At 37.4% G+C, this 12,955-nt stretch overlaps 1 protein-coding gene across 3 annotated transcripts in view; it reads right to left on the reverse strand.

Annotated features, from left to right (window-relative positions):
- Positions 1–12,955, reverse strand: part of Lemd3 (LEM domain containing 3) — a 66,757-nt gene that overhangs the window by 32,019 nt on the left and 21,783 nt on the right. For 2 of the 3 annotated variants that reach the window (XM_087559012.1, NM_001191000.1), the window contains exons 2-4: positions 9,569–9,606; positions 6,553–6,619; positions 4,584–4,651 (exon numbers count right to left, since the gene is read on the reverse strand). In XM_087559012.1, coding sequence (XP_087415138.1) covers positions 4,584–4,651; positions 6,553–6,619; positions 9,569–9,606 — 173 coding nt within the window. The remainder of the gene's footprint in view (positions 1–4,583; positions 4,652–6,552; positions 6,620–9,568; positions 9,607–12,955) is intronic. The other variant, XR_015624377.1, reaches the window with a different exon arrangement.

Below are 12,955 nucleotides of genomic sequence, written 5' to 3' on the forward strand. Positions count from 1 at the left end.
CACACCATTATTATCAAACTGTCAAAAGGCAAAGAAATTTTTAAAGAAGAGAAAAGCTACCCATCACATAGAAGAACCTACGAAGAGTCAGCAGATGTTGGCAGAAATCTAAAGAAAGTAAGATGAAATACACAAATTGCTGATTGAGGAAAAAAAGCAAACCAGCCAACCCACCCTACCAGCCAGGGTTATATCATATCCAGAACACTAACTTTCAAATATGAAGAAATGTTTCCCATATAAACAAAAGTTATTAAGTTCAATACCACTAAAACTATCTTATTAAAATGCCAAAAGGTATCTATCTAATCTTAAATGAAAGATGCAAGTAGCAACATAAAATATATAAATATAAAACTCACTTATAAAGGCTCATACTAAACAAATACAGAACGCTATAAGTGATACATGGACAAATCACTTCAAACTATAGTATACAAATTAAAGAACAAAATTATGCTTTAAAAGTTCTAAAAATGTTCATGTAAAAAGCTATAAATATTAAAGGATATACATTCTAAAAGACATTCTACGACACTGATAAAATAGAGGATAATAAATGCAAAAGCAATTAAAGCATTACAAAAAGAAATACAAAAAAAGAAGTATGCAGGAAAACTAAGTTTCCAAACAGAGAGAAAGCAAATAGAAATAGCAAAAAAAAAAAGTTTCTCCTATCAATAATAGACCAAATAAAAATAGAAGCAACCTAATCAATACATTGGTTGGCTGGCTGGCTGAATAAAAAAATAATCCATCCAACTACCTTCTGTGTAAAAGAAACCCACTTTAGCTTTAAGGGCATACACACAGACTGAAAAGAATACATGAGATATTCCATGCAAATAGAACATGGCTGACTATCTTAACAAAACTGAAGCAAAATGTCACATAGACAAGGCAGCTGAATCCATTCAGAAGATATAGCAGCTTTATTGGCTAGTACACATTAGAGGACCCACATATAGAGTAATTAAGGATAGAACCGAAGGGAGACCATGCTATTGTTGATAGTAGATTGCTATACCCAACTTCAAAAAATGGATAGAACACAGATAAAGATCAATAAGGAAAATGATGACTTAAGTACTATAAAGCAGACAGAACTAAAAGACAAACCTTCATCCAAAGAAAAATACATTTTTCCTTTTTTGAGAATTTCAGAAATGAGCACAATGTATTTTCATTAAATCTACCTCTCCATCCCTCTCTAAGTCTTCTCTGTCCCTCCACAAACCCCTTCAAAACTCATGCCCTCCCCCTTCTAAACACTGCGGTGTACAACTTATCAGACACAATTAGTGTTGCTGGGGTTTAGAACCAACCACTAGAATGTGGGCCACCTCTGGGGGCTTCCTGAGAAACTGACTCTCCTTTCCTCAGTTGCTGACTATAGCTATTCAAACAGGGGTGAGGGTTTATGTGCCTTCTCCATTCATGCTGGAACACTGACTGATGTGGTCTTGGGTGGGCATGAAAGAATAATTCATCTCTAACTTTATTACTTCATTAGAGAAAATTACTACTAACCTCAAATTTTTGAAAAAGACAAAAAGCAACTTTTTCAAACTTACCTAACTTAAATTTTTAACATTTACTTATAATATTTATTCACTCTGTGTGTGTGTATGTGTGTGTGTATGTGTGTGTGTGTTTATGTGTGTGTTCACACGCGTGTGTTTATTCATTGAATCGTCTTGCAAGCCCCGAAACTGACTTTTATAAGCTGGTTTTTGTTATCAATGTTAGATGGGACATGAAAATTCAGACTAACATCAATGAATAGAGACACAAATATCCTCAATACCAGAAAAGGGACCAACAGCATTATCCATTACACACACCCCTGATGAGTCGCCCCTCCCCCGCCACACCCCCACACAGCAGGACCCTATGATACACAGACATTTCAACACAAAAAATATCAATACAATCTTTTCTTAATCTGCTAAACCTGTTGTTTTGACCTGCTAAACAGATCAAAAGAATTAAAAACCACAATATTATTTGGGTCCTTATCTGTCCTGTTTATTACAAGTAGTATTCATATTGCAATCCCAATAAAAAAATGAAAATGAAAGTATTTAAATCAAACGATTATTTCAATAGCTACAGAAAAAGTATGAGAAAACTTAACACTTTCAACAATGAGATTAAAAATGCCCAGGAATAAAAGAGAATGATGTCAATGTATTGGGGCCCTACCCAAAAAGGTCCGCAAACTAACAGTCAGACTGAACAGAACTCAAAGCTGTCCCTCTAAGACCAGAAGAAAGCGAGGTGTCCTGCTCACTACTTCTATTCAGCACAGCACTAGAAATTCTAGGGGAATAACTTATGCAAGAAATTTTAAAATCCGAAACAGGAAGAAGTAAATGTATCCCTTTCCACAAATGATATAATCATCTACATAAAAAGCCTTTAAAGATGCTATGTCTCTATCACCTTAGAGTAAATAAATTCAAACTTGCGGAGTACAAAAATCAACACACACACAAAAAAATCATTTCCTATATAGTAACAGAAAAGAATCTCAACAGGAGGGGTTGGGGATTTAGCTCAGTGGTAGAGCGCTTGACTAGTAAGCACAAGGCCCTGGGTTCAGTCCCCAGCTCCGAAAAAACGAAAAAAGGAAAAAAAAAAAAAAAAAGAATCTCAACAGGAAATGAAAAAAAAAAATTTACGATAGCATCAAAAAGGAATAAGAATAAACAAAGATGAAAAAATACATATACCAAAACTTTGCTGAAAGAAATTAAGACACAAATAAATAAAAGGACATCAAATAAACTATGACTATAAAAGGCCTAACTTCAATGCTTATCTTATAATTTCTAGGAACTCTGTTTTCATTTTTTAAATTATTTGTAAACACCCCCCCTTTTTGTTCTTCCCCACTCCGACACCTTACCTCATCCCCCGCCTCCCTTTTGCCTCTGAGAGGGTGCTCCCCCATGGCTTAGTGGATAAAAACATTCTCAAGAGGCTGGAGAGATGGGTCTCTGGTCAAGAGCATTTGCTGTTCTTCCAAAGGGACCAAAATCAGTTCCCATCACCCATATCAGGCAATTCATAACACCTATAACTCCTGCTCCAGAGAACAAAATACCCTGTTCTACCTCCAGAAGCATTTTGCATGCCCACGTGTATGTACATACATATACACACATACATACACACACACACACACACACACACACACACACACACACACACACACACAATATAGGTGGCTACTATGCAATGAGCATAGGGTTTCAGTCATAAAATGAAAAAATCCTAGAGATTATATATAAATAATGTGTACTGTACCCCACTGTACTGTATGTACATTTAAATATTAATAGGGAAGAATTCAGGTTACTTTTTAAAACCATGATATTGGGGGAAGGGGAGGGTAGGAGAAATGACACTTGTTTACATCTGAGCCCACAGAGCCATCTTTAAAAGCTAGCTGGACCAGCACATTAGTCTGCAAGCAAGCACATGTTTATGGAGCTACTGACCCGGAACTGGACTGTCATGAAACTTTGCAATATTGTTTAATCTCACTTTTCCCTTCACAAATCAGAATGGCATTTTCCATCTTTATCTTCTTTTTTTTTCCCACCGAGTTCCAGGATGACTTGTAGCAGCTCAGAGAGCCTCGCCTGCAAGCCTTCTCAGCAACCCTGAGATGACTGGTCTCAGCAGGTCTGGGTAAATGCAAGCACCTCACTTGCTTTCCTGCATGCTGCCCACCCATCTTAATTCTATCTAAATCTCCTTCTTAGTAGTGCTGAAATTTGTTTAATTTTATTTTGTAAGACGAGTCTCACTAACTTGTCCAGGCTATCCCCTTGTAAACACGGGGTTACAAGCAACTGTCCTGCTTTAGTCTACGAAGCAGCTTTGAGGACGGGCGTATACACAATGTCCAGTTATTACCTGTGTCCTTCGAGCCCTTTACACACTTATGTGCATTGTCTTATACAGTGCTCCAAAACAAAAATATTAAAAATTTCCATTTTCCTTTATTACAGCTGCTTGCATGACACTAAATAGTAAGACGTTTTAATTTTATAAGCTTTGTTATTATAAAGAAATCCTACAAATAAATAACCACCAAGTCTACCCAATTCAATGAACTCCCAGCTAGAAGAGGTACTCAGAGCAGAGGCTGCAGGGCTTCACACTCATTACACCTTTGTATCAAGTATGGCACGCACTTACTCAGCTCCAAAACAATCCAGGACAGAAGGACAACTAGAAAACAATTAGCTTTATACCCGTAAGATAGAAACATACATACTTCAACCAGCTTCAGATCCACAATCTCAGAAAGAAAACCCCCACAGGTTCTCTCTTACGGAACCTAGCCAAAAAACATACACACATAAATAAACAAGTGTACAAGTGGGCCAGGTAACATGGGGTGAGGGGAGGAGCTAAACATAAGGGACCAAGAGCCCTGAATGCAGGCCATGGAAGAGAGTGCTGAAGAACACACTTAAACAATACATAAAGTACTCCAATGCTTAACACATTTGATAGTACAGGAACTTTAAGAATATGGCTATTAAAATTCAGAGTTTACTGCTTACTTTTAAATATGCAGCTGCTTCTTGGACAGAAAGCATCCTTTGGCTGGAACGGCCACATTCATGATCTCCTAAAAAGATTAGCATGTTAATTTGGAGTAAGTACAATATTAAGCAGAAAAAGAATAGAATTTAAAGCATTTTACAAATTATACAACTATATATATTATAATTAATAAAGATTGATGAATATTACTCATATTTTCTACAAACAATTCCAATATTTAGTGTAAACAACTACCCTTATATAAACCGCTACTTTTAAATGAACTTTAGGCTATATAAGAATATCTTCCACTTATGTTTTAAACTATAAAGCTAATAATCCAAAGATTCAAGTAAGTCTAAATCTACCATCGCATCGCATCTTTCTGTCTACTAAGCCACAGCCACTCTCACAGAATAATGGACTCATTGCTGGCAGAGGAGTTCACATCCCTGAAGACTTTTGACACAGACTGACAATGAGCGTAGGCAGACACGTCTACCTGTGGAACGAAGACTGAGCTGCTACAAAGGAGTGGCTACAGAAGTTAGAGAAATCACCTTCTTCTCTAATATCCTGCAGAGAAGCCAGCTTCTTTTCAGGCTACCTGTGGTTATCACAGGTATTTCCCTCACACTAGACTCCAATTATTTGTTTTTGCTGCTTTATTACTTTCACATAGTTTCTGCCAAACCTTTCTGTGGTGGAAGTCTGTTTTTACATATTAGTTTACTCATGAAGCCAGGCTGTAATGGGGTAACTAGATAAGGGCTAAGTATCTACTGGATAAACAAGTATTCAAGCTTTAGGCTGATTCTCAGAGGCTCAGACTCTACCGGACCAGAACAGAAGTCAGCAAAACACAGCCGAGGGCTACGTGTGGCTGCTGCTGGTGTTCGTAAGGGGAGTCTAGTCAAGCTCGTCGGGTCATATACTACCTGTGTTCACTTTCATGCGATAGCAGCAAAATAAAAGAGTAATGACAGAGGCAGTCTAGTCCACAAAACCTAAGATACTAACTACAGACACTTCATAGGAAAAGACTTGCCAATACGCACTCTAGGGGAGGAAATCTACATCTTTAAAAGCAACCCTTGTGTGCTGATCTGGTAAGCCACAGTCTATGCTCATAAATTTGCTATCAAGAGCCATACAGGCTTAAGTAAGCAATATTAGGATTTCTTAGCTATGAAATACATTCAACTTACTTCCAGGTACTAGAGTATACCCAATAAGTGTTACTAGCTTAAGGATATGAATGAAGGTAAATCAAATCAATAAGTACAAAGGAAGCATTTAATGGCGTACACAGAACTGTACACAGAATTCTAAAACTAAAAACTGAGCACTATGGACTCAAAGATCAAGACAGATAACACAGAGGAAACGAAGGACCCTATCTGTACACAGCAGTCGGCCTCTGCAAGCCCTGGAAGGCTTCATCTTCATTTTCCATATGAAAGTTATAAGTAAAATGTTAATAATTGGCATATTGAGTTGGATAAACACATATGCTATTACCATAACTTGCAAACCTCAAACTTAGTAAGAATCCATTTAATAATTTCACTTAATTATTCAGATTGCAGATATGTTGATACTTGAGCACTTTAAAAAAAATTAAGAGCAGAGTATGAAAAGAATTTAACGAAAAATAGACGACTTTAAGTAAAGAAATGACAACTGCACAATCACGGAAAGGAGATCTAGACCTATGAATCTAATCCAGTATTTTAATTAATCTCCCTTATTCAATCAACTGCTAGTTAAGCCTTCAGAATTTGTTACTATTTACACAATATATATATATATATATATATATAAATAACATCTAACATATATGGCAAGCAGAAAAATGGCCTTATTACATTCATATGTCTAAAGAAGAATACTGTGTAAATAAACATCAGCCTACTCCTACTGACACAGCATGCAGCACAACAACGTTGAGAAGTGTTTTAGGAGACAGTGACACTAATACAATACCTGCAATCTGAGCCAATCGATCATGAAGTTTGTATAATGTGCTCATCATAAGATTTTTTTCACTTGCCTAAAATAAAAAAAATTATGAAATACAATTTAAGTCTATAGTTTTTACAAAGGAAGAAATCAAGCTAAAATGGTTAAAGTCATATAACATGAAAGATAAACCATATGGAAACAACAGCTACTATATTTTCAGAATGTTAAAATAAATTATCGGGGTTGGGGATTTAGCTCAGTGGTAGAGCGCTTGCCTAGGAAGCGCAAGGCCCTGGGTTCGGTCCCCAGCTCCAAAAAAAAGAACAAAAAATAAATAAATAAATAAATAAATAAATAATAAAAAAATAAAAAAAATAAATTATCACTGTTAAGTATTTCATTTTCCTGAGAACTAAACTGACACGTGGGCTGGAGAGGTGGCTCAGTGATTAACTGTTTTTCTCCCAGAGGGCCAGAGTTCAAGTCCAGCATACCCCTGTCAGGCAGCTTACAATCTTCCACAGCTCAAGTTTCACAGGATTTGAAGCCACTGGCCTCTGTGGGCACCAGCATGTATGTGCACACACCCACATACAGACACACAGACACACAGACACACACACACACACACACACACACACACACAAATGGTTCTCACACATGATGAAACCCCTCCTCTACCCATCACAGCAGTCCCTCCAATTCCACAGTGTATAATGCATATACACTGTGTCCAAACATAGACTGTTCTTGTCTTTCCTCTATCTATGTTGCATTCCATGTTTGAGTAACTGACTTAATGTATGTACAGAGATGTGGGTTGCACACACATGGGTATACTGGTATACCACTTGTAGTCAAACAATAGAATGTGTGTTCAAACTCAGGTTGTCATGTTTGCTGGCAAGCACCTTTGGCCACTGAGCCATCCTCCAGTTCCCCATGGTTTGTTTAAATCTGACTCCACCACATAACTAAAGGAATGTGTGTTGTTACTTTGACATACATCCTGTCCTAGACTTCCAAGATGACCCTTGTATATAATTACTATTAAAGTGAAGCATGCAATGAAGTTAAGGAGTAAAGAACTATTTTCTCAGAGCAAAGTGAGACACAACAAACAAGGTATTTCCTATTCTCAAGAACACCACCACCAAGCACCATGCAGTGACACACTATAACTGCCAAGTACAGTGCAAACAGAGAGGGAGGTCGACTAAAGCCCATCTGTGCAACAGAGCATTAGAGGAAGAGAGACTTGACCATCACTCCAGCCAGAGGGAACTGCATAAGCAGAGGTACAGAAGCATGAAAGCACCGGTTAGACTTCTTACATAAGCAGTAACCTGCTGAAGGAAAAGTAGCTTGGAATTGACTGCCACAGAAGCCTAAATATGAGAGGAAAGAGTTTGGCTTCATTCTGAAAATTTAAGAGAAAAGTAAGTCAGCGTTGTGCACATCTGGAATATTGCTCTGACCAGAAAGTAGAGATGCTCTGGAGTAAACATGGTGTGGTCTATATAATCTATCAAGTAGTCTAAACAATGACGCACATATTTTAAGAACTGCAAGTAAGATAAACTTTGCAAGTGACGAGAAGGGCTAAGAGATGAGATAAGCCATGATTTTGATTATCAAGGGAAGGTCTGCATGAGCACAGGATTTCTAGATGATTATCTTCATGGAGCAAGTTCGGGCTTGGCTAGAAAATGTAGAAGGTTACGGTACGTGTATGTCTAAAGACAGGAAGCTGCATCTACCCTTTTGTCCTCACTCATGTCCAGGAAACAAAGACAACAAGCTTATACATTATGGGATACAAAGGTCTGTCAGTGCAACTATGATCAGTGATGGAGGAGGAGGCCTTAGAGAAAGGCTCCAAATCCCTGCCTTAGTCCTTGGAGTCTGTCACAATGACAGACAATGTATCAATCCCTCCAGGTGGCTGTTGGCTTCCAAGCTTTTGCCACATCACTGTTTTATTGACCTCATCCTTCTGTTATTCTGAATCAAAACAATTCCTATCTTCATGCAAAGTTAAAAACACAAAGTGTAGAGCAGAGTGGTTTAGACCTATAATCCCAGCATAGGGAGACTGAGACAGGAAAATAGCAAACCTAAGGCCAGGGTGGACTTTTTAACAAGACCACCTCATAAATAAGTAGATAGATAGATAGATAGATAGATAGATAGATAGATAGATAGATAGATAGATAGATAGATAGATAGATAGACAGACAGACAGACAGACAGACAGAGATAGAGACAGGGCTCTGTCTCAAAAAACAAACAGATAATCAAGCATCGAAAACTAAAAGCTGGGGCTGAAACCCAAGAGTCTTAAACTGAATCTGATTCTACAAATTTTAAAACATTTTCTACTTTCAAGGTCCCATGAGTCCACTGCACTGTCTCAGCTATAACGCTATTGCATTTTTTAAGATTCAGTTGTCAAATTCACTACAAATAAATGTCTTTACGACAGAAAATACTGAAGAAAATTATTCCAAAGTCCCAGTCCCAACAATCTGAAATAATAATTCTACTGTCTGACTAAACTTTTTATATGCTCTTGAGTAAAACAAATAATTTTGATACAGATCTATACAATGGTCAGGTCCCATAATGAAAAATTAGCAGAGAATTATGTAGTATAATATTCACTTTAAATATCTAAATCTTCAGTGTCTATTCTACGGCAAGCAAAAAGTATTTTGATATAAATAAAATTTTGGTTCAAGTTATTACATCATCCTTTGAGAAAGAATATGTAAAAAGCCTGGGTTTTTTCCTTTAAGCCTTTGCTTTCCTAATTGGCCATCACAGCAGCAGAACAAGGATCGAGAAGGAACAAAAGAAGACAAAACAAAAGCCTGCTACAGCCTCACGGCACACCTGGAAGTAGAAGAGCCAGGTCCAGGCATGGCTCGGCTCCACCCGTTTGATGGGGCAGTTGTCTTTACATAAAAGTAGCATTTTAGTATCTCCATCATTTAAAACATGACATACATTATAAGCATCATGATCTTTTACTTACTTGTATTTTTCCAAATGTTTCATCAAAGGGGTTTTTTACTATCAAGGAAAAGAAAGAAAAAAGAACTATTAGCATCACTCCAGCACTTCAATCCTAAACAAGTACCTGAGAAGCCAACACATGCGGTTCCACCATGCACATAAGCAAACCAATGTAAACAAACCAGAGGGAAAAACCGGGAAAGAAATAAGACCAACTATGCTAGACATTCGCTTTAGTTCACGCTTTTCTCCACCACAACTGAAAGCCAGAGCTCTCGTGTTATATGAGGAACCGATGACTCAAGTCTGCACCAGTCCTTAGTAATAACTCCTTCAACCAATGCCCTGCTTGCTCTGCACCAATTTTCCTGTGAAGGAGCAATAACAATTGCACATACCTTGTCCAGTCAGGGAAGGACTAAGTGAGATAACCCTATAAAATGCCTGGCATAGCAGCTAGACTCACTATGTTCTCAGGATATACTACCCATTTTACTATTACTAAATATATCATGTTTCTACTTAACTTGCTGCTTTAAAACTAAATAATTCTTTTAGCATTCAAACTTATAGTATCTGTGTAAATAAATATCAGCCTACTACTACAAAACATGAAACAAACAAAAACATGACTCTTTGCTTAGATCTAGAAAAATGGCAAAGAAAAAATAAACAGATCAAAGTGGCTGACAGTTAGATTTCAGTATTTGACAATCAAATATTATAATAAGGGGAATTTATAGTATTTTCCATGCAATCTTTCTCTACCTAAAATCTCCCCAAAATGTGAAGCCAGATTATGGCTAAATATATAACATGTCATGTCACAATTATTCAGTCCCTTTCCCATATCACCTATGTTATTATATATATATAAAAACTTTCAAAGTTCACAGACACTTGAAAACTCATAATCATTTTATACAGACCTCTTACTATACAATCCAGGCACAAGGAAGTCCAACATATCTCATAAAGTAGTTCACACTGACCAGATTTCCTTTCTGAGATGCTTTTCTATTTTTATTTGAGAAAACAGGAAGTTCCATAAGACCAGGAACTGCCTGATTCTAAGAAAGTTCATGTACAAGACCATTTTGACAAGGTACAATTAAAAAGCAATGGAAAAAAAAGTAATCCTATTATCAGATTTTTCAAATGGTCATTTAGATAACCTTTCTTTGTACAACAAAAAAGATTATCAATGCTGGGAAAGAAATATTTTTGAAAAGTATAAAATCAGAAGTTCTCAAAATAGAAGAAGATTGAGTTAAAAAATACCAAAGCACATGGATTACAAAACTACTTTTTAATAGCATTAATTTTTTTTGGGGGGGGGGTTCTTTTTTTCAGAGCTGGGGACCGAACCCAGGGCCTTGTACTTCCTAGGCAAGCGCTCTAACCACTGAGTTAAATCCCCAACCCCACCTAATTTTTAATGTGAAACATGAACCCTCTGAAATAAAGCTATGCAAAGTCAATGTGTCTGTGACAGCAGAAATGGATGTAAATCGGCCTGCAGACTGCTCCTCAAAGAGCTGCCCACAACAACCAGCCTAAGGCACATCTGCATTGTCGGAGACAAGTATAGTCGGTGCTGGAAAAGGGTTACCACCATCTAAGCTAAAGCCACATGTATGTATAACTTGCTCTGTGTCACAAAATAGTGTTAAAATCCTAAATAAAGCTGGGGGAGGTTGTCAGAAGGACTAGGAAGGCAGGAGTAAAACAAAAAAGACAGCCATGTTGAAAACTACCAATGTCTTTCATATCCTAGATTTGTGCTTCAAGACTAAGAAAACTGAGAACTGACACATCAAAAGCCTGGGGAGTTTTTTCTGCCCTTCAGTTAATTTTTCTTCTCAAATGCCAACAAGTTACACATGATAAATTAAGAATGGCAAGAATGAAATAGAACCTTATGGTTAAGTTTTAGAAGGCAGCTCTGTGTGAGCACAGTAATTCTTAAACAGCAAGTCAGCCCTCCAATTTATGAAGAAACATGTTCATATATTTTTCCTGCCTCAAATCATTTTGGTATTTTTAAAACATCAATATACTCAATTGAAACTGTATGGTCTTTACGGAGAAAAAGAATTGTCATATACTTAAAAACCCACAAATATTCTTATCAATAGTGACCTATGTAACGATTTGAAGAAATGTGGCAAGTGTAGATATTTCAAGAACGTCTGACAGCAGAACTGTATTGTTTTCTTAGCTGGTCTCTTCTCTCAGAACTGAGTGAACCACATACAGTAAGTACTCCCTCTTACCCTGATAGTGACAATGTCAAGCACTCTAAGCCAGTGTTCCCATACCCTAAAGGCAGTCAGCTATGGAGCCACCCACACACAATTGATGTCTTCTACATGGCCTTTGCTCAGACTCTCTCAGTGTCACAATTTCCTCTTCTATAGCCGTAGAATTCACTCTCCAGGCTATTTCCAACTTCAGATATACCAAACTCTTCTTGTGGAGATCCTTAACACTTTGATTTATCTTCCCTTTAAACTACACTATCATGACTAAAAATCAAATTCCCATGTTTAATTTAAAATCTTCCAGTGGTTCCGTAAATTCTAGATTATAAAATTTAAGACACAGTTTTATTTTCCTTCTCCAAACTTGTTACCAATTTCAAAAGTGTAATTAGTTTTGTCAAAGCTTTCAATAAATGTAAACTTTTTCTAGTCTTTAACCAGAGCACTATGAATTCCTAAACAGGAATATTATTATGAACATGTCTATGAGTTGAAGATACTGTAAAAAAATATGCTATTCTTAACCAAAGAAACTGATGATCTTTCGAAAGGACTCCATGTGAGTCACAAGTGCCAGTAAAGAGACCAGTCCTTTGAGTACTTCATGCTAGACAATGTAAATCTGGGCACTGAATGAGTAAGTGTATCTGCCCTGGTTTAATTTCTATAGCTATCATCAACGACTGACTAAAGGCAACTTGGAGGAGAGTGTTTGTTTGGCTTACAGGTTATGGTCCATCCTTAGGAAGCCAGGGGCAGGAGTTCACACAGGAATGTGGAGACAGGACATGAAGCAGGCATCACGAAGGAACGCTCCTTACAGGCTTACTTAAGCTACCCTTCTTACGCAGAGCCCAGTCCCACCTATCCAGGGCACCGCTCCAGTGGGCAATCAAGAAACTGACTCAACAGACATGCACACAGAACAATCTCACAGAGGCAATCTCTTAACTGAGAGTCCTCCCCAGGTCTGTCTAGGTTTGTGTTACACTGACAGCTGGAACAACCTAGGATCCCTGCCCTCCTGGTACTTACGTTCTACAGAGATTCACAGAAGCAATGAACAAGTTCATGTTAAAAATACATACATGCCAGGTAGGCCTAAGTATTTTAGGTGGAAACAACAGGGCTTGATTTGACAG

Source organism: Rattus norvegicus, chromosome 7 (assembly GCF_021556685.1).
Source record: "Rattus norvegicus strain SHRSP/BbbUtx chromosome 7, alternate assembly SHRSP_T2T, whole genome shotgun sequence".
In the NCBI taxonomy this organism is placed as follows: Eukaryota; Metazoa; Chordata; class Mammalia; order Rodentia; family Muridae; genus Rattus; species Rattus norvegicus.